The sequence below is a fragment of the Podarcis liolepis genome (assembly GCF_965112155.1).
Source record: "Podarcis liolepis genome assembly, chromosome: W".
NCBI lineage: Eukaryota > Metazoa > Chordata > Lepidosauria > Squamata > Lacertidae > Podarcis > Podarcis liolepis.
The window spans coordinates 38,979,358-39,000,309 of NC_139568.1; the positions used below are offsets into that span (position 1 = coordinate 38,979,358).

The window sequence follows — 20,952 nt, forward strand, 5'->3', positions numbered from 1 at the left end:
TCCGCGCAGGAAGAGTAGGAGGAGACTGGGTGTCAAAGAGCTTCTTTGCTGGAAGAAGTTTAAGAAACGCCCACTGACAGATTCTGCCAGCGATTGAGACAGCCACGGGTGAGTGGCTGCTCGGACAGGAAAGGTTCACTCAGGCAACCCAGCCAGGTGTTGGGACAAGCTTACGCACGAGCAACCCCTAGAACCATTACAGCAATCCGTCAGTCCCTGACGTTGCTTGTGCGCAGCCCCGGAGAGGCAGCAAACAGAGCCGGCCGGAGGGACAGAGCCAAACAGAGCCGGCCGGAGGGACAGAGCAAGAAGCCCTGGTGCGAGGTCTGGTCGAGAGGAACCGAGACCTGGAGGCGCATGTAGCTACCCTGACGGCGCGGCTGGAGGAGAGACGGGTTCAGGATGCACAGGTCAGAGCCACTCCGATAGGGAGGAAGGTTCAGGGGCTGGTATACAAGTTTGGTGGAAAGCCCCAAGACTACAATGCCTTCCGAACGGAAATTCAGTACGCTTTGGAATTGCAGAAAAATGACTTTGCTGATGACGGGGAGAGGGTGGCTTACATTGTGGGACATCTGCAGGATGGGGCGCGTGAATGGATCAGGCCCCTAATGGCGACGCAGAATGATGCATTGAAAGATCTTAAGAAATTCTACCAAGGGATGGACGCGATGTTCTCCAGCGAGGTGGAGCAAAGCGTGACGAGACGGGAGCTGGTGGGGTGCAAGCAGGGAAGCCTGTCCGTCAGAAACTACTGGTCGCGTTTCGGGATGTTAGTCCACAAGCTCGGGTGGGATCTGGACTCTGAACCAATGCAAATGTTGTTTGAAGCGGGTTTGTCCCCCGAAGTGAAAGACGAGTTGTCCCGAGCGCCCCGCCTGCGGTCGATGGATGAACTCACAAAGACTGTGCTTGCGATCGGTGTACGCCAGGAAACGCGGGCTCAAGAGAAGCGGGAGATAAGGGCGGAACGTTTCCATGACAACCGCATTCCAGAGATGCCGAGGGAGCCTCAGGCAACCCAGCCAGGTGTTGGGACAAGCTTACGCACGAGCAACCCCTAGAACCATTACAACTCCCAAGGCATTCGGGAGCAGAGGTACAACGGTATCCAGAATAGTGGTTTGCATGACCAACTAAGGAAGATAATGACGCAATAAAATTCAAAACAGCAACGATCAATTGCACATTTATTCCAAATCCAGTTAAAACTATTTAGTTCAATTAAATCAGTAAAACCGATGAGCTTGATCGAGTGATACCAGTTTTTCAAATTCTGATAGTTACACCCCCAATGCCCCTCTTGCCTCCTAGCACCCTCTGGTTAATCCCACAGCCTGTGCCCACTCTGGGAACCCCTGTTCTAAGCACTGAAAAACTATGGGGCGACAATACAGAAAGAAAGTGCTTTTTTAAAAAGCCAGTCCTTTTTTAAAAAAAAAATGTTTAGGGGTACTCTCATTTTCCTAGGCATATTGAAATACTGCCCCGCAATGAGGCCAAACGTAGATTCACAAGATGTTTAGGGGTATGCGTATGCCCCTCGCGTCCCCTCAGGAAAAAAAGCACTGGGTAGGACAATACGCAGGCCACATCTGGGTGATCTTTCCTCCTGACGGAGTTCAAGCCACGTTAATCCCTCACTCCTCCCCTTTGGGACTTTATTCCTTGATTACACAAATGCAGAGTTCCCCGTTACTCTCCAAATTCACACTGCTATGCCGTTGTGATGGTGACACACCTTGGCTGTATAAATTTCTTTCCCTAAGCAACCTCTATAAATAATATGATTGCTTGCATTTGCATTGTGAGAGAGAGATAAAGTTCAGCCTTTCTCCAACAAGGAAATGAAACAACTTACCTGTTTCTCCTAGGTGCACTGAGAAGTCTTCTCCAAGGGAGAAGAATCATTACCTGGATGTCCCTGCTGAGCATCTATGCCGAAAAGGTAACCAGAGCATCTTGATTTGTTTGGGCCTCTTACAAAAGCAGGGTTTGTGAAATGAAGCAACTGACTGGTCCATGGAGTGTCTATTTACCAGGAACTGGTAAGCCTGGCAGACCGGAATCCTAGGATAGTTAGGAAGCAGAAGCTCATTCCAGGCACAGCCCCTGGAGGGAACTTTTTCTTGAAGTTTATTCATCTGACGTGACCCCCGCTAATTGATTTGCGATCCTCAATTAGCGATTTATGGCCGCCCGGCACACTTCCGCTGCGCAGCTCTCAGTCACGCCTCAGCAGAGTTTAACACAGCGGTGGAAAACTGTCACGTAGCTTGGCTTAGCTTCCAGACAAACACACACAGTACAGGTTTGTCTATTTACAGTCGTTTATTCCAACAAATCTCCGGAAAAACCAGGACTGCTTGCAGCCATGACAAAACGCTCCTTTCCCCTCACAACACAGAGTGAGAATAACAAACTCCTCCCAAACTCCTCCCAGCTTCGAAAGCTGACGTCAGAATGGTGTGGCATCATGGGAACAACTTAACCTGTTAAGTTCCAAACTCAACACCCCCCTTGCCGCACATTCTGACAAGACCCTTTTGAGTTCAACACCTTCCCCTTTGCCTTGTGCCCCTTCCCGGCATCTTTCCCAGGCACCTGTTGAACCCCTTCAACACTCCCAGAATCACACTGTGCGAATCTTGCCCACGCACTTGTTGCCTGGTATCTTTCAGGTGGAACGCCCTTTGTTGTGCGACTAGACCTTCTGGGCACAAACTCAGATGTTACCTCTGACTCACTGCCACCAGGAGATGTGTCCTCAGCATCACGGGATTCCCCCTCTGACTTAAAGCGTTTTCGAATCCTTTCCATTACACTCACAGGAGAACTGGGCTCGCTTTTGGGTGTTCTCTTAACATCTTGTGGAGAAACTACCGATACCTCCTCCTGTTCCTGACTTTGGTCAGTTACCTGATCGTCATCATCGGATTCTGAATCCTGATCTTGGACCTGGCCCTCATCACCGGGATCAGCCTCTGCCTCCCTTTCCTCCTCAGAATCAGATAGACATTCTGAGAGCACATCACGCATGACAGCAGTTTTTGACCTTTTATCCTGCTCATAGAACTCAGCGTGTTTACTGATCAGCACCTTACTCTGATCACCTGATGGAAATGCAAACCTCCATGCACGTGCTTCTGGCTCATACCCGCAGAAGATCATTTTCCGGAACTTGGATCCATCTGGCCCCTGCAAAGCAGTAGGTACCGGCACAGATGCACCTGACCCAAACATACGCAAAAAATGAATCTGGGGTTTCCTGCCATGCAACAACCTAAAGGGTGTGTCACCTACTAGTGAATTGTAGGTACGATTCCAGGTGAAGCCCACATACTTGATTGCCTCCAGCCAAAACCTTGGAGGTAACCCAGAATCTGCCAGCATCACCTGTGCAGCCTTAACCAGAGCCTGACTTCTCAGCCCTGCCACCCCCCACTGATTGGGTGAAGTCACTGTGTGACGTATCCCTTTCTTGCGAAAGAATTTCTGCAAAGCAGAACCTGTTGACTGGGCTCCTCTGTCACTTGTGACAGCTTGCACTCCGGTGGAAAACCTTTGTTCCACCTCCTCAATCCAACCTTTGATCAGCTGTGCTGCATCATCCTTGGATTTGAGACCGTGGGTCCAGGAATTCTGCGTAAAATTATCCTGCATCGTCAGCAGAAACCTGGCCCCTCCCAGACTTGGTTCCTTTACAGGACCCCACAAATCTATGTGGACCAGTTCGAAAGGTCTTGTGGTTACCCTCTCCACTTTTGGATAACTGCATCCTTTTACCTTTGCCAGTTTGCAAGTTTCACATTTCACTGCATATCCACATTCTGAGATTTTACAACCTTTGGAAACCTCAGGCAGCACCTGTAGTTCTTCTAGAGAACCATGAGCTGTTCGTGCATGCCAAGCATGGACACATGACGCATGACTTTTGATTTCAGCACGTAGAGCCTGTGCTTTCCCAACCTTTCCCTCACCCTCCAGAGGTAATTTAAGAATAAAGAGATCATTCTGCCCCTTTTTAACCTTGGCAAATATCCTCCCTCCTTTGGAGATTGTGCAGACAGTATCTTCGAAACAAACCTTAAACCCCTTTTTCAACAAATAAGGCACAGATAAAAGACAGTGGTGCATCCCAGGAACGGTACAACACTCCAACGTCTCCTGTAAAACAGACACATGCACATGTACAGAATTAGTTACATTCTTTTTCTGCCCATTTGCAAAGAGAACAGTTTTCCCAGCCGGAATTGCCTTGCAATTCCACATCTCGACAGCAGGGGTCTCTGGAATCAAATTGCAGTTTGCTGCAGAGTCAATTACAAAACAAAGCTCTGAGCCTGTCCCACAGCTGTCTTCAGACAAAGCCAGACTAGCCGTGATCTGATACGTCTCCTCACGTTGTTTTCCACGTCCTTCTCTTGCGTTCCCACGCTGGCCTCCTCTTCCAGACTGGTTCCCATGGAAAGCCGACTGATTCCCATGGAAGGTGTCCTTGAAGCCTTCCTGTGCAGCTGCCCTCGCTTTTTGTGGGCAGCCGCGACGTACGTGGTCAGCTGACTTGCAAATGTAGCAACGACGAACTTCAGTGGAAAAACACTGCCCGGGGCTCTTTTCAGCTGGCCTGGCCCTCCTTCTTCCGGAAAAACACTCCTTGCCAGAACCGCCCCCTCTGAACTCCACTCCAGCACGCACAGTGGAAAACTTTTCAAACTTGCCTTTGGAATTTTCCGCCCCCCCGACTTGCTCACCAGCGCTCCTTGAGGCTAAATCATCAGGAACAGGGGCTCCAGCCATCTCTAGGCTTTCAGCTTCCATCTGCCCTTGGCCCTCTGCTGAGTCTTCACACAGACGTTTCAGCACTCGCCAGGCCTCACACGCAGATTCAATGCTTTTCAGGTGATGCTGCAAATTAGCATGAACACCTGCTCTCAACATGCAGACCTCAGCTCTCATAGCTTTCTCTTTCTGCATTTTCTCCTCCAGAGAAACAGATTGCAGCGTCTCTGCATCTTTGTCATCTCTGTCCACCAGTTCCACTGGTTCTCTCTGGGAAATGTCCCAAACTTCCGTAGCTAAAAACCACGCTCTCACCCTTCTTGCCCAGGTATTCCACGCTTGGGCGGTGAGTTCCTCAAGCTGTTCAAACGGAGCTTGAAACACCTCCTGGCCATCTGCCATGTTCTCCCGTTCTCCCCAGACGCCCCAAGCTGTACTCACAAAATCACCAGCTCCTCTGGCGTGGAGAAACGATTCCTGCTGCTCTCAGCACCGCAGCACAGGCAAACCTTTGCGTCTTTCAGCTAGCCGCTTGCCTCAGATTCCGGCCTCCGCCTCCTGCCGTGCTTCTCTGCTCTACACCGCAGATCAAAGCTTTCGGCAGCCTCCAGTGACAGCTTTACGATCGGTGATTAAGGTTACCCATAACCTCTTGAAGTTTATTCGTCTGACGTGACCCCCGCTAATTGATTTGCGATCCTCAATTAGCGATTTATGGCCGCCCGGCACACTTCCGCTGCGCAGCTCTCAGTCACGCCTCAGCAGAGTTTAACACAGCGGTGGAAAACTGTCACGTAGCTTGGCTTAGCTTCCAGACAAACACACACAGTACAGGTTTGTCTATTTACAGTCGTTTATTCCAACAAATCTCCGGAAAAACCAGGACTGCTTGCAGCCATGACAAAACGCTCTTTTCCCCTCACAACACAGAGTGAGAATAACAAACTCCTCCCAAACTCCTCCCAGCTTCGAAAGCTGACGTCAGAATGGTGTGGCATCATGGGAACAACTTAACCTGTTAAGTTCCAAACTCAACACTTTTCAGGTCACAGAATAACAGTTCAGTGAATTCTCCAGAGTGTTTCTCTCCAGTTTTATACAAATGAACGGTGAGGGATGGATGGGAATGGCAAGAAAAGCAGGTAAGGGCAGTGGTGAGTTTATGCTCTCGGGCCCTTTTGGCAGGCCCTATTCATTCACCTTAATAAACCTGACTATGTCTGAAAAGACAATGGATTTAAAAGCTGAATTAATATATCACATAGGTTATCTTTTTTCCTATTACAGTACTTTCCGCTTCTACTGAAAGAAATACAGAGATAGAGATAGATAGATAGATAGATAGATAGATAGATAGATAGATAGATAGATAGATATAGATAGATAGATAGATAGATAGATAGATAGATAGATAGATAGATAGATGAGAGAGAGAGAGAGAGACAGACAGACAGACATATTTTTTTTTCTGGGGGGACGCGGGGGGATGCATACCCCTAAACATTTTGTGAATCTAAGTTTGGCCTCATTGAGGGGCCGTGTTTAAATATGAGTAAGAAAATGAGAGTACCCCTAAACATTTTTAAAGAAAAAAAGCACTGAATAGATAGATAGATAGATAGATAGATAGATAGATAGATAGATAGAGGGACAGACTACAGGGTACCAATATAGATAGAAAGCTTCTGCTCTTAATTCAGGCACTCCACGCAAACACGGCTCTTAGAGTCAGGTGTAGCCGCCTAGGACACCTAACGGACCCCATTAAAACCTTCAAAGGAGTCAGGCAAGGGTGCCTATTGGCCCCTCTACTATTCAATTTCTATTTAAATAATTTAGTATCTGCACTCAATGACTCAGAACTCCACCCTCCGAAGCTCGCAAATCAGCATATTTCGGTCCTGCTATATGCCGATGAGGCAGTAATTCTATCTAGAACCCCCATTGGACTCAAAAGAGCACTAAGGAAGCTCGCAGCATACTGTGAAACTGAATGTCTCAAAATCAACTATCAAAAGACCAAGATACTCGCTTTGGGGGGAAAACCAAAGCTTAGAAGCTGGGAACTCCAAGGCCATAAATTAGAACAAGTCACAAATTATAAGTATCTAGGAATGGTGGTACAGGCCTCAGGAACCAACAAACTTCACATAAACTCCACCGGGAGCTCAGCGGAAAAAACCGCAAACTGTATCCTTAAATTTTTCAGAGCACAAGGGGGCTTCGTCATCCCCGTGGCTCTAAAATTATGCAAGGCCAAAACTTTGGCACAGCTCCTTTATGGATCCTTTCTGGGCCCGCCTTCCTCTGCTTTCTCCTCGCTTGAGAGAGTTCAATCCAAACTTCTTAGAGCTCTCCTACAAGTCCCCAGATGTGTTTCAAACGCATGGGTTAGACTAGAAACGGGGATGATGAGAGTGGAGGCTTCTATCTGCCTAACATCAATCTACAAATGGCTGACATTGAATCTGCTCCCCCGAGGGATAGCCCCATTGATCCTCTGCGATCAATTCCAGTCAGGCTGGCAGACTGCAGACCTGAACACCCTTCAGAAACTGGGTTTTGCCCCTCAAGCCCTTCTGAGCCTGGGGTTGGGCCAGGCAAAAGCCACGGTCAGGCAAAGAATCTTAGACACCGAGAGACAACAGGACTGCGCAAGGTGCCCCGACTATAAAATTTGAGAAATCGAGAGATATATAGCTGCACCGGCAGCATATCTCTTCTTTCTCGTATCTAAGAATGCAAGAAGAGCCTTTACACTCGCCAGAAGCTCGGCTCTGCCCTCGCCGGTCCTGGAAGGAGCCTTTAAAAAGTCCCATATGCTCAGAGTCTTTGCGCCTGTCCATTGGGAGAGATAGGAAGCCCAGAGCACTTCTTCTTTAGATGTCTCTTTTATGAAGAGGCACGTAGTAAGACCACTGATCCCCTGCTGGTGAGGCTCACCAACCTCCCGGAAAAGCAAAAACTTGACCTTTTCCTGTTAGGCAAAGATCAGAAGACGACCTGGATGGTCGCCAGATTCTGTGTACAGATCTGTAGGCACAGACCATCTCCCAACTCAAACTAGTTCGTTATGAAAATCCCCAAACTCGGTTCCATGGGTGACTCTGGGTCAACTCCCTGCGATAGTTTATTGTTGTACATTGTTTTTAAATTGATTGTTGTACATTTTTTTAATTCTCTGTTTTTCTTCTGTGACTGTACCCCCAAGTGCGTTTTATGAGCTGGTCTCCAACCGTAATAAATTAGATAGATAGATAGATAGATAGATAGATAGATAGATAGACAGACAGACAGATAGATAACATGGACATGGGTACCTAAAGGAAGTCAGTGTGAGCAAGTGAAATGTTGAGGACTAGTAACTTGTGGCAGAGGCAGATCTAGGGCAGTGCAGCCAGTTCTGCCAAACTGGGCATCAAGCCAAGGGGGGCACTGCAGGGTGTCGCAACTATGATGTAGTGAATTGAGCAGAGCAGGTGGTGAGGCAGGGAGCTGCTGGATTTTGACCTTGCGCAGAGCGCCACTGAAATTCGAACGATCAAAGTTCCCCCCACCTCACTTGTGGGCTGATTTGCAAAGCTACAATAGGCCCCACTGCATTTTCAGGACAGTGGACTTTTTTTTAACCTATAACCACAATAATCAAGAATTATTGTTCCAGTTGCTAGAACTGAGCTGAGGGGGTCTCCTTGTACCTCTTTCCTAAAGCAAAGACATGAAGGATCTCCCTCCATGAGAACCTACCCGGACCCTGAAATAAACATCAGAGGCCCTTCTTTGTGTGCCTCCCCCACGAGAGGGCCAAAGGGTGGCAACACAAGAACGGGCCTTATCTGCAGTGGCTCCCTGTTTGTGGAATGCTTGGCTGGCACCTTCATCATACACCTTTAGGCACCAGGCAAAAAAGGGAAATAGATTCAGGAGCAGTTGACACGAATAAGGAGTACCCAGTTCCCTTTTTCTCTCTAAGCCTGACATTGTTTAAAGAAAATGTGGGGTGCATTTTTACAGGCACTTACAAGAGGGTCAATCTTGCTGAACTCAGTGGGGCTACTCAGTGAGTAAAACTGCTCAGGGTTGCACAGCTGGTCAATTAAATGTATGTGTTTTAGCTGATTGACCACTTAATTTCTTAAATTTGGCAAAAACTTGCCCCTGGGTAAAAAGTATTCTGAAAGATGCTTAAGCTTTCCTTTTTCTTGGGTACACAGGTGTACACCTGTAAACAGGTGCCCTATTGTGTTAGAACACGTGCAAGACAGGAGCATGGTCTTGTGTGACCCACATTGTTCCCCACTGGGACCTTCAATGTGAACAGAAGAAGTTGCCTCCTATCCGGAGAGGACACTTGAAGGCACAGTGGAACCTTGGGTCTCAAATGGCTCAGTTGACGAACAAATCGGAACCCGAACGCCGCAAACCCAGAAGTTAAATGCTTTGGTTTGCAAACTTTTTTCGAAAGCCGAATGCCCAAACAACATTTGCATTGGTTCAGAGTCCAGATCCCACCCGAGCTTGTGGACTAACATCGCGAAACGCGACCAGTAGTTTCTGACGGACAGGCTTCCCTGCTTGCACCCCACCAGCTCCCGTCTCGTCACGCTTTGCTCCACCTCGCTGGAGAACATCGCGTCCATCCCTTGGTAGAATTTCTTAAGATCTTTCAATGCATCATTCTGCGTCGCCATTAGGGGCCTGATCCATTCACGCGCCCCATCCTGCAGATGTCCCACAATGTAAGCCACCCTCTCCCCGTCATCAGCAAAGTCATTTTTCTGCAATTCCAAAGCGTACTGAATTTCCGTTCGGAAGGCATTGTAGTCTTGGGGCTTTCCACCAAACTTGTATACCAGCCCCTGAACCTTCCTCCCTATCGGAGTGGCTCTGACCTGTGCATCCTGAACCCGTCTCTCCTCCAGCCGCGCCGTCAGGGTAGCTACATGCGCCTCCAGGTCTCGGTTCCTCTCGACCAGACCTCGCACCAGGGCTTCTTGCTCTGTCCCTCCGGCCGGCTCTGTTTGGCTCTGTCCCTCCGGCCGGCTCTGTTTGCTGCCTCTCCGGGGCTGCGCACAAGCAACGTCAGGGACTGACGGATTGCTGTAATGGTTCTAGGGGTTGCTCGTGCGTAAGCTTGTCCCAACACCTGGCTGGGTTGCCTGAGTGAACCTTTCCTGTCCGAGCAGCCACTCACCCGTGGCTGTCTCAATCGCTGGCAGAATCTGTCAGTGGGCGTTTCTTAAACTTCTTCCAGCAAAGAAGCTCTTTGACACCCAGTCTCCTCCTACTCTTCCTGCGCGGAAGCCTTCTGCGCAAGGAGGGCGTAGGCAGCGGAGGACTCTTCCTCTCCCCGCTGGTCCCCGGCAAGGAGTCATGGGACCGCCTCGCCGATTCCCCCATCTGCCCCCCTTCTCCACTGGAGCTACGCTGATTCCCTACCCCAGAAGATGGGCTGGCTCTCCCACTCCCGGGACGCTCTCTGGGATCCCTTTGGAGCTTGCTCTCTCCCTTGGACACTGATGGCAGTTCCCTGACAGGAGTCAAACGTTCTTTTGGAAGCCGAACGTCCAGTGGGGCTTCCATGGCTTCTGATTGGCTGCAGGAGCTTCCTGAGGTCAATCAGAAGCCGCACTTTGGTTTCCAAACGTTTCAGAAGTCAAATGGACTTCTGGAACGGACTCCGTTCGACTTCCAAGGTACGACTGTACAGTGGAACCTCGGTTGTCGAACATAATCCGTTCCGGAAGACCGTTCGACTTCCGAAACATTTGACAACCAAGGATCAATTGCCGATCGGCAAATTCTTTTTTAAAAATGGAGTTCCGTTCGACTTCCGAGGTGCATTCAAAAATGGAAGCATTCGCTTCCGGGTTGTCGGCGTTCAGGTTCTGAATTGTTCGGCTTCCGAAGTATTCAACAACCAAGGTTCCCCTGTAATGCTTTTTATAGAGTGGGACTGTAGGAGGCACTGGGGATGAGTCTATGGAACCAAGCGGGCAGCAGCCCCAGAAAGTTTGGGAACCACTGGCTTAGAAGTCCAGAGTATGGTACAGGCAATCCTCGTTTTGCCTAAGGGTTTAGTTCCGGACCTCTGTGCAGCTTGGCGGACCGCATGTTCACTCCTTTTTTCACTCCTTTTTGTGACGTCTATATGACGTTTTAGGGCTATTTCTGGGTTTGGAGCCCTGCATGTGAGCAATATGAGGAACAAAATCAGATGAGCTTACGAAAATAAACTCATGAGAGTTTAGCATATTATGCTTGTCACAAATACACACACACACACACACACACACAAACACACACACACTCAACAAATGAAAAGAAAAAGCCATATTGTCAGAGCTGCTTGAAGATCCTAGCTCACAGAGGATCACGCTAGCCAGCGATCATTAAGTAAAAGTCTTTATTGAATTACAGTTTCCATTCTCACGCTGCTGCGGGCAACTCTACGTCTAGTAGCTAGATCGGCGAAGCTCCGTCTGAGTTCCCGCCCCGTGTGCACCAACTTAATATCCTAGCCTTGCTCCACCTTTTCCGCCTGACTGTCCTCCTCTGGGTCCCTCTACCCCCCGGGGCTTCTTTCTTCCGGGATTCTTCTGACGCTGACCCGGACCCTTCTGCCTCCTTGCGGGCTTTAGGACCTGGCTCCCTTTCGGGGCTTACTGCGCCGCCTTCCTCTGCATTTGAACTTGGCGCGCGCGCCCAACCTCCCACTTTCCTCTTAACCGTTTCTTCGCTCCCCGATGGAGGTGTGGCCACTCCTGACTCGTGCCCTCCCTCCTGTGGTGAGCTGCCAGCGCTTCCCCCCTGGCTCCCTTCCTCTTCCCTGTTTCCTGGCGGTGACGCTGGTCCCGATTTCCAGCTGCTCTCCTCTGAGTCCCCTCTGGCTCTATCTTCCTGGGGTGCCCCCCTGGACTCCCCCCTTGCCCTGGCTACTGGTGCTCCTTTCTGTGAATCCTCTGATTCACTGGAAAGACTGGGAGATCTCGGGTCGTCGTCATCACTCATCTTTTCTTCTGCCTCCTCCCCTTCGCTCTCTGTTTCCTCCCTTGCCCGTGCCTCTGCTCCTAAACCCCTGACATCCATCCCCCCCTCGAAGCCCCCCATTCCCCCCTCCCCTCCTTCCGGTGCTGGAGCTGGGGGCTGCTGTTGCAAAGGGACGAACGTCGGATCTCGGTCGCTTCCCGTGGCGGGCCTCCCTCTGAAGTCTCGCGGGTCTTCCTCCCTACTCTCGTCGACAACGGTCACCTCCGCTTCCATCTCTGTGCCGCCGCGCTCGAAACCAGGGTCGTCTCCGAAAACGTCCATGTCCGTCTCTCCCTCACTCCCTCCTGGCGGCGTTGCTCGTCCTGGGCCCTCCAACCACCGTCTGCGGAACTGCTCCTCTGGTCTATCGTCCCACCAATACGAGGGTTCTGATGCAGATCCCGAGGGTGACCCCTCCGGGGAACGGACGTCTTGTGTCGGGTCCTCATCCGAGTCGAACCCCCGGAAAGTGCTGGCCGAAAGCGTGGGCATGAAAAGCCAGTCGTCGAAAAAGTCTGCTGGCATAGGCCTATGGGGAAAGAGGGCATGAAACTCGTCTTTGAGGAGAGGTTCGTCCAAGGCGTAGCCCGGCACCCAGCTGTTCGCACTGGCCGGGGTGCCCTCCTTGGCGAGAAAGTATTCTACCCCCTCTTCCCCCCATCTGGAGTCCAAAATCTCCGTGACTTCGTTGATGCGCTCCTTCTGCGCCACTCCCGCGTGCCCTGTTTTGTCTCTGACCGGGCTCGGCGCCGTTCCGGGTTCCTGAAACCTGTGAGGTGCCTTGTAGGGAGTGAGCACCGATCTGTGGAATACCGGATGCATCCTGGAACCCTCCGGAAGTGCCAGTCTGAAGGCTACCGGGTTGACCTGCTCTTCGACTTGGTAGGGCCCCAGTTGTTTATGTCCTAGTTTCTTCTTGGCCAACGACCTGGCCGGCACTGCGTGGGCTGCTAACCAAACCCAGTCTCCCACGTGGAGCTCTTCGCCAACCCTTCTGTGCTTGTCCGCTTGAACCTTGTATGCGTGCTTGGCCAGCTCCAGGTGGCGCCTCAGCTGATCGTGTACTTCCTGCAGCTCCGACGCGAACGCATCTGCTGTCTGCGGTTCCCCCTCCCCCATTCTTTCCAGCCCCGGGAAGGTTCTGGGGTGCCTCCCGTTGTTGGCGAAGAACGGCGTGACCCCCGTGGACACGTGCTTCGTGTTGTTGTAGGCGAACTCGGCGAGAGGCAGGTAATCCACCCACGTCGCAGGCTGTTGATTTGCATAACATCTCAGGTACTGCTGCATGATGGCATTGACCCGCTCCGCTTGCCCGTTGGTCTGCGGGTGTCTCGCCGACGCCAGGTTGATCTTGACGTTCAGGAAGCCCATCAGCTTCTGCCAGAAATTCGAGATGAACTGCCGCCCCCGGTCGGACAGAATAGACCGTGGCAGACCATGAACCTTGAACACGTGGTCTATGAACAGTTTGGCGGTTTGCTCCGCCGTGGCCACCTTAGCACACGGAATGAAATGCGCCATCTTGGAAAACAGGTCCACCACCACCAGCACTGCCGTCTTGCCCCTCGAGCTGGGCAGATCCGTGACAAAGTCCAGGGCCACCCTTTCCCAAGGTTCGACCAGAGTTTGCAGCGGTTCCAACAGTCCGGCCGGCGGTTTGTGCACTGGTTTGGCCCTCTGGCAGGTGTCACACCTCGCCACATAGTCTGCGACCTCCCCTCTCATTCCAGGCCACCAGAAATCCCTGGCTACTAATTCCACCGTCTTCTCCTTGCCAAAATGCCCGGCCGTGGGCGCGTCGTGCAGCTGCTGCAGCACCTTGGCGCGAAGGTCGTCTCCCGGCACGTAGATGGCCCCCTTACGGATGAGCAACCCATCCCGTAGCTGGAAACCGTCTGCCGCAGCGGTGCCCCTTTGCACCTCTGCCATCTTTGCTTGCGCGAAGGAGTCATCCTGCAACGCTCGCCGCACCGCCTCCAGGTCCACGGCGGCCGCGGCGCACGCCCATACTGTTGGCGCGAAGATGTGCATGGCGGCCGCTGGCGTTGCGTCCTCCAGATACTGTGGCTTACGGGAGAGGGCGTCCGCCATGATGTTAGTGTCCCCCGGGACATACTCTATGCGGAAGTCGAAGTTCGCAAAAAACTCAGCCCAACGTATCTGCCTCTGGTTTAGGAACTGTGCCGTGCGCCAGTGCTCCAGATTCTTGTGGTCCGTGCAAACCTGCACCGTTTGCTTGGCGCCGATCAGGAAGTGCCTCCACGCTTTGAATGCTGCATGAATGGCCAGCAACTCCCTGTCCCAGATGGTGTAGTTCTGCTCGGACTTGCTGAGCTTCCTGGAGTAAAACGCTGCCGGTCGCCACACCCCCTGCTGGTCCTTTTGCAGCAGGACCGCCCCCACGGCTCTGTCCGAGACGTCTGTCTCCACCCTCATCGGCCTGCTGGGGTTGACGTGAAGCAGCTGCTCTTCCGACGCGAAAAGACGCTTGAGTGCCTGAAAGGACTGCTCCGCCTCCTCTGTCCAAACGAACTTCTTTTTCTTGGAGCTAAGCGTGTCTGTGATGGCCGCTGTCTGCATCGCGAAGCCCTTGATAAACTTGCGATAGAAGTTCGCAAAGCCGACAAACCTTTGGACCTCTTTCCGGTTGCGTGGACTCTTCCAATCCAATACCGCGCGAACCTTGGCGCTGTCCATGGCGAGCCCCTTGTCAGACAACTTGTAGCCCAGAAAATCCACCTCCGTCACGTCAAATTGGCACTTCTCCAGCTTGGCGTAGAGCCTATGTTGCTTTAGTCTGGTCAGCACTTCCTTGACGTGTCTGTCATGCTCCTGCTGCGATTCCGAAAAGATCAGGATGTCATCTAAGAAACAGACGCACGTCTTGTAGAGAAGTCCCGCCAACACGTGATGCATGAAAGCTTGAAAAACGTGGGAGCCATTTTGCAATCCAAAGGGCATAACTCTGTACTCGTAGGTACCCAGTGGCGTGAACATGGCCGTTTTCCACTCATCTCCCTCCCGCATACGAATGAGGTTGTACGCCCCTCGCAGGTCTAACTTGGTGAAGACTTTCCCCTTCCGCACCTTCGCCAGGAGGTCGTCGATTCGGGGCATGGGGAAGTCCGATGGCTTGGTCCCATTGTTCAAAATGCGGTAATCCACGACCAATCTTTTTTGGGGCGTGTCTCGCTTTTTAACAAAGAATACTGGACTGCCCCCCGCTGCCTTGGACTCTCGGATGAAACCGCGCTCCAAATTATGATCTATGAACTGTCTGAGTTCCTGCAGCTCGTCCTCGGACATGGAATACAGTTTCCCCTTAGGCAGCGCCACCCCTGGCAGCAGGTCAATCTTGCAGTCATATGGTCTGTGAGGGGGCAGCCTGTCCGCCTCCTTCTCGCAGAAAACTTCCAAAAATTCTGCGTACTTGTGGGGAATCGCTTGCAGCGTGCCTAGCAGCAGCTGTGACTCCTCTTCCTCTCCTTCCTGCCGGGGCACGATGCAGTGTTCAGCACAAAAGGAAGAGCCGAAGATCAGCTGCCTCTGGTACCACGCCAGCGTTGGGCTGTGCTTGTCCAGCCAACTCATTCCCAATACAATGGGCGTATCCGATAGTTGAGTGACATTGAAGCTGATGATTTCTTTGTGGTTTCCAAGTCGCATCGCCATGGGCGGTGTCTGCTTCACCACTTGCCCCCCTAGCAACTCCCTGCCATCCACCGTGACAACCTGCAGGGGCAGTGTGGCCGGCAGCAACTGTATGGCATGCTTGTCGACAAAGTCCTGCCCTATAAAGTCCGCGTTGCTGCCCGAGTCCACTGTGATGGGCACGTCAGTGGTGATTCCATTGGGCAGCTGGAGAGATGCGGTGAGCCTCACCACTGGTTTGGGCGGGAGGGGGTTCACGGGCTGTAAAACCTCTGGGGACTGCGTCACTAACACGTCTGGCTGGGCCCCAGTGCCTCTTCCTCCAGCCAGACTGCGTCGTTTCCCTGCAGTGGTTCCCCTTGCTGCGGTGCTGCAGTCACCATTGCCGAGGCTGCAGTAAGCTTGTGGAGCCTCTGGGGACACTCTTTTGCCATATGCCCTGGCTCCTCACAGACGTAACACTTCCTGTTCCCTCTAGGAGGCTTCGCTTTCACTGCTGCCGGTGCTAGGGCTCTGGTTGCTGACTGAGCCCTTGCACCTCCAACCTCCATAGGTTCGACTCCTCCTCCTGGCGGAGGCGTGGATTGCGCCCGTGCTGCTTCTCTGGGAAGGAAGGAGGGGCCCCTGGCTGGTTCGCGCTCTCCACGCCCTTCGTCCCTGCTCCACGGACGTCCTTCCAGCCTCACCCCCACTGCCAGTGCCCTCTGAACGACCTCCTGGGTGGTTCGGGGTCTCTCCCCCCTCGCGATCTCATCTTTAATCGAGTTGTGCAGCCCCTCCCAAAAGAGGTCTCTTACAGGAGCCGAATCTCTCTCCCATTCCAGGGCACTGACCAAGGCGAAAAAGCGGGCATGATACTGCCTGACGCTGGCCCTCCCTTGTCTCAGCCCATGCACCTCCTTCCGTGCAAGATCCACGTCAATACTTGATAAAAAACACCCATCCATCGCTTTAATAAAGGCATCTGCATTCTGGAGCGCCGGATCCTTATCTCTCCATAAATTACGTAGCCATGCTTTCGCATCCCCATGCAGATGGGACATGATGAATCCCACTCTCTCTTGCTCATCTCTAAAGTCTTTATGCAGCAGTTGCAGTGCGCACAGTACGTCGGCTCTAAAGTTGGGATACTGTTGCAGGTTCCCATCGAAGTGAGAGACCAGCCCGCCTGTCCGTCTCGCCAACCCAATTCCCTCCTGCCGGGGTGTCTGCTTTGTCAGCACGTCTAACCTGACCTGGAGATCCCTGCAGGCGGCAGCTGCCTCCTCCTCTCTCTTCCGGGACGCGAGAGCCTCGGCATTCAGTTGTGACACTGCTTTTCTGAGTTCCTCTATCTGCTGCTCAGCCGTCATGTCGTCTGCCGTTTGTGAGCTCGCTAGTAGGCACCTGTTTCTCTCCCCTCCTCGAGGCTGTAGATGCCCACAATTGTGAGACGGAGCTTACTGTCAGAGCTGCTTGAAGATCCTAGCTCACAGAGGATCACGCTAGCCAGCGATCATTAAGTAAAAGTCTTTATTGAATTACAGTTTCCATTCTCACGCTGCTGCGGGCAACTCTACGTCTAGTAGCTAGATCGGCGAAGCTCCGTCTGAGTTCCCGCCCCGTGTGCACCAACTTAATATCCTAGCCTTGCTCCACCTTTTCCGCCTGACTGTCCTCCTCTGGGTCCCTCTACCCCCCGGGGCTTCTTTCTTCCGGGATTCTTCTGACGCTGACCCGGACCCTTCTGCCTCCTTGCGCCGGGCTTTAGGACCTGGCTCCCTTTCGGGGCTTACTGCGCCGCCTTCCTCTGCATTTGAACTTGGCGCGCGCGCCCAACCTCCCACTTTCCTCTTAACCGTTTCTTCGCTCCCCGATGGAGGTGTGGCCACTCCTGACTCATGTCCTCCCTCCTGTGGTGAGCTGCCAGCGCTTCCCCCCTGGCTCCCTTCCTCTTCCCTGTTTCCTGGCGGTGACGCTGGTCCCGATTTCCAGCTGCTCTCCTCTGAGTCCCCTCTGGCTCTATCTTCCTGGGGTGCCCCCCTGGACTCCCCCCTTGCCCTGGCTACTGGTGCTCCTTTCTGTGAATCCTCTGATTCACTGGAAAGACTGGGAGATCTCGGGTCGTCGTCATCACTCATCTTTTCTTCTGCCTCCTCCCCTTCGCTCTCTGTTTCCTCCCTTGCCCGTGCCTCTGCTCCTAAACCCCTGACACATATGTTTTAACTTTATTCTCTTCTTTGGAGTTCTTAGTGTTAAGAAATATGATGAGATGCTACTTGAAATGTGTTTTACATGCAGTATTTCTTTTGATCAACATAACACCACAATGTGCAACTTACCTAGCATAAAAGTGTTGTCATGTGTGTCATTTAAACCTCTTTTTAGGACTGCCATAATCACTTCCCTGACTTTACCTTACAAGATTGCCAAAACACACAAGTTGGCCCTCGTGCTTCTGCTTTATTTGGGTTCCCAACTTACTATAACTATGTTTAAAAAATACAATACGCATTTAAACATGACATTCTTGCTTTTGTCTTGAGAAACTTTATTTGAAAAGCTATCAGTCACGATTACAATTAGATGGTATAGCAATAACTGCAGAAATCAGTTTCTTGCACAACAGCAATTATTATTTGCTAAAGTAATAGTTCTGCTGCTCTGGTTCGCCAGAAGCGGCTTACTCATGCTGGCCACATGACCTGGAAGCTGTACGCTGCCTCCCTCGGCCAATAAAGCGAGATGAGCGTCGCAACCCCAGAGTCGGCCACGACTGGACCTAATGGTCAGGGGTCCCTTTACCTTTACCTTTTTCTCTCTAAGCCTGACACTTGTTTAAAGAAAATGTGGGGTGCATTTTTACAGGCACTTACAAGAGGGTCAATCTTGCTGAACTCAGTGGGGCTACTCAGTGAGTAAAACTGCTCAGGGTTGCACAGCTGGTCAATTAAATGTATGTGTTTCGGAAGTCGAATGGACTTCCGGAACGGGTTACATTCGAGAACCAATGTACCACTGTACTATCAAATTCCAAATCCACATGAAAAAACCCCTCAGCATTCTAGCAGATTCCTTACAGGACTATAATTCCACACTGTATATATCACAATAAGAGACAGCATGCCTTCAACACATGGGCATCCAGTTCCTTAAACTGCATCAAGTCCATCAGTACCGATTTCCCATCAGATTGTTTCTGGGACAGAGTTGATCCTTGTTCTCCTTTCCTCTTGAAAGGCTACAAAATGGTTATCCTTGGGATGAGACAATATGTACATTAAAACATATATTGCAATGCCCACCATCCCTGACCATTAGCCATGCTGGCTGAGACCATCTGTATGGCCACAGATTGCCCGTCCCTGATATTTTATTTGTATGGGTTTTCCACACACATCTGCTCAGCTTCTGTGAGAACAGGATGCTTGAATAGTTGGGCCATTGGCCTGATCCAGCAGGCTCTTTTTATGTTCTTACGTTAGAGGTATGCTGCCTTTGTGCAGGGCTGTTCCACTTACCTCTCATGTTCAAGCCATAATAAACGAGTGGGTGCCTGAGCATGTGCAGAGTGCCACCCTCCCTCAGTGGTGAAATAAATAATCACTACTTTTACTTGAAGCCCTGATAGCCATCGCACCCAGCAGCTCTGGTATGTTTTGTGCACACAATAGAGCACCCTTGATGGATCAAGACCGATGAGACAATGCCACGTTGTGTTTCTGTTCCGTAGAAGTTGCTTCAACTTTTGTGCACGCAATTTCTGCTTTGGATGGAGACCTTGGCATTATGATAAGAGTAACAGGAACAGCACTTACGGCGCCAAAACAAAAGTGAAAGCAGAACAAGTTTGGACAAAACAGCACAGCAGTGTGTCAAAGTTCCCTGGAGTCCCAATTGCACATTTCCTCCCCTGCCAGGTAGATTTCGGCAATTCATAGTCTATGTTTTATGTGGATCTGCCCACATATAATTAATGGAAAGGTCCATCTCCTGTTCCCATTGCCGATTGATATAAGAGGTGTGCTCAGTTTGTTTTTAGGGCGTCCTTCTTTTTGCAGGGAATGGGGTGTAGTATTTATTGGTATTAATTCCTATACTATTTTCATCATCATCATTTATTACTTATACCCCGTCCATCTGGCTGGGTTTCCCCAGCCACTCTGGGAGGCTTCCAACAAAATATTAAAAATACAATAAAACATCAAACATTAAAAACTTCCCTAAACAGGGCTGCCTTCAGGTATCTTCTAAAAGTATAAGTTATATATCATTCATAATTCCACTTCATATCATTTTCATATAATTTAATTGTGATATTATGTTTTCAATACAGTGGTACCTTGCTTCTCGAACTTAATCCGTTCCGGAAGTCCATTCGCCTCCCAAAACCATTTGAAAACCAAGGCGCAGCTTCCGATTGGCTGCAGGAGCTTCCTGCACTCAAGCGGAAGCCGCGTCGGACGTTTGGCTTCCGAAAAACTGGAACACTCACTTCTGGATTTGCGGCGTTTGGGAGCCAAGCCGTTTGACTACCAAGGTACAACTGTAAGTCTGATTGAATTTGGTGGGGCTTACTCTCAGGCAAGTGGGTTTAGAATTGCAGCCTAAAGCAGCTTTGGAGGCTGGCTGTGTCCACACTATGAACTTAGGACTTGCCTGCACCAGAGCAGAATTTGCAGTCTAGAGTAGATTTGCATCACCCTGTCTCCCCATGAATATATGGGCCTTCAGATGAGATACTTCCCACCCCATTGTTCTCCTGGGCCTTTTGCCCTTTAAATTCAGGGTTTTTCAGTCCTCAGAAAGTCCAAAATGGGCATGATCGAGAAACCCCTTTGCACGTAGTACAAGAAACATGTATTAGTGCTGAGCCCCAGAATAAATTTCCCCCATCATATTTGGGAGACAGATAAAACTACAACAAAAGATTATTATTTCTTTTTCTTACAGAGGAACAGCGCAATTCTATGTGTCTTTGCTTTAGGAAAGACCTCTAGGAATTTCTGGCTACAAATCAAAACGTAGCCACCATGCTGAAAATAATGCAGGGCCTACCGTAGCTTTGCAAATAAGGCCACAAGTGACTAGCCCTCAACATTTCACTTGTTCGCCTTGACCTCATTAAGTAGAGAAGTGTACTGTCATTTTGTGACAGAGACGTTTCCTCCAAGGCAACTGTCCTAGAATGCCAGTCTGCAAAATTTGCCAGTCACCATTAAGTAGATATCTCATTCGCGAAGTCAGTTGTTTCATTTCACAAATGCTGTTTTTGTAAGAGACCCAAACAAATCGGGATGCTCTGCTTATCTTTTGGCGTCGATGCTCAGTGAGGACGTCCGGGTGATGATTGTTCAACTTTGAAGATTGGGTATTGCTGCAGGAGTCTCTGTTTCTCTCGAGGTAAATGATTCCTTAGCTATTACATTATTTCGAGAGGGTGGAGGAAATGCTTGTGCTTTCGGTTTAGAGAGCGAGGGGGAATTCTGGGGAATTCAAGCAAAGAACGAA

The 20,952-nt window shown here is 50.8% G+C and overlaps 1 protein-coding gene across 1 annotated transcript; it reads right to left on the bottom strand.

Moving 5' to 3' along the window:
* Positions 1 to 2,161: 2,161 nt before the first annotated feature.
* On the bottom strand, positions 2,162 to 5,276 carry LOC310697768 (uncharacterized protein). The gene is made up of 2 exons (XM_083484427.1): positions 3,787 to 5,276; positions 2,162 to 2,565 (listed from the first exon to the last, which is right to left on the bottom strand). Exons 1-2 carry the CDS (start codon positions 5,182 to 5,184, stop codon positions 2,509 to 2,511), a joined length of 1,455 nt encoding a protein of 484 aa, XP_083340553.1. The 5' UTR covers positions 5,185 to 5,276; the 3' UTR covers positions 2,162 to 2,508.
* Positions 5,277 to 20,952: the final 15,676 nt, after the last annotated feature.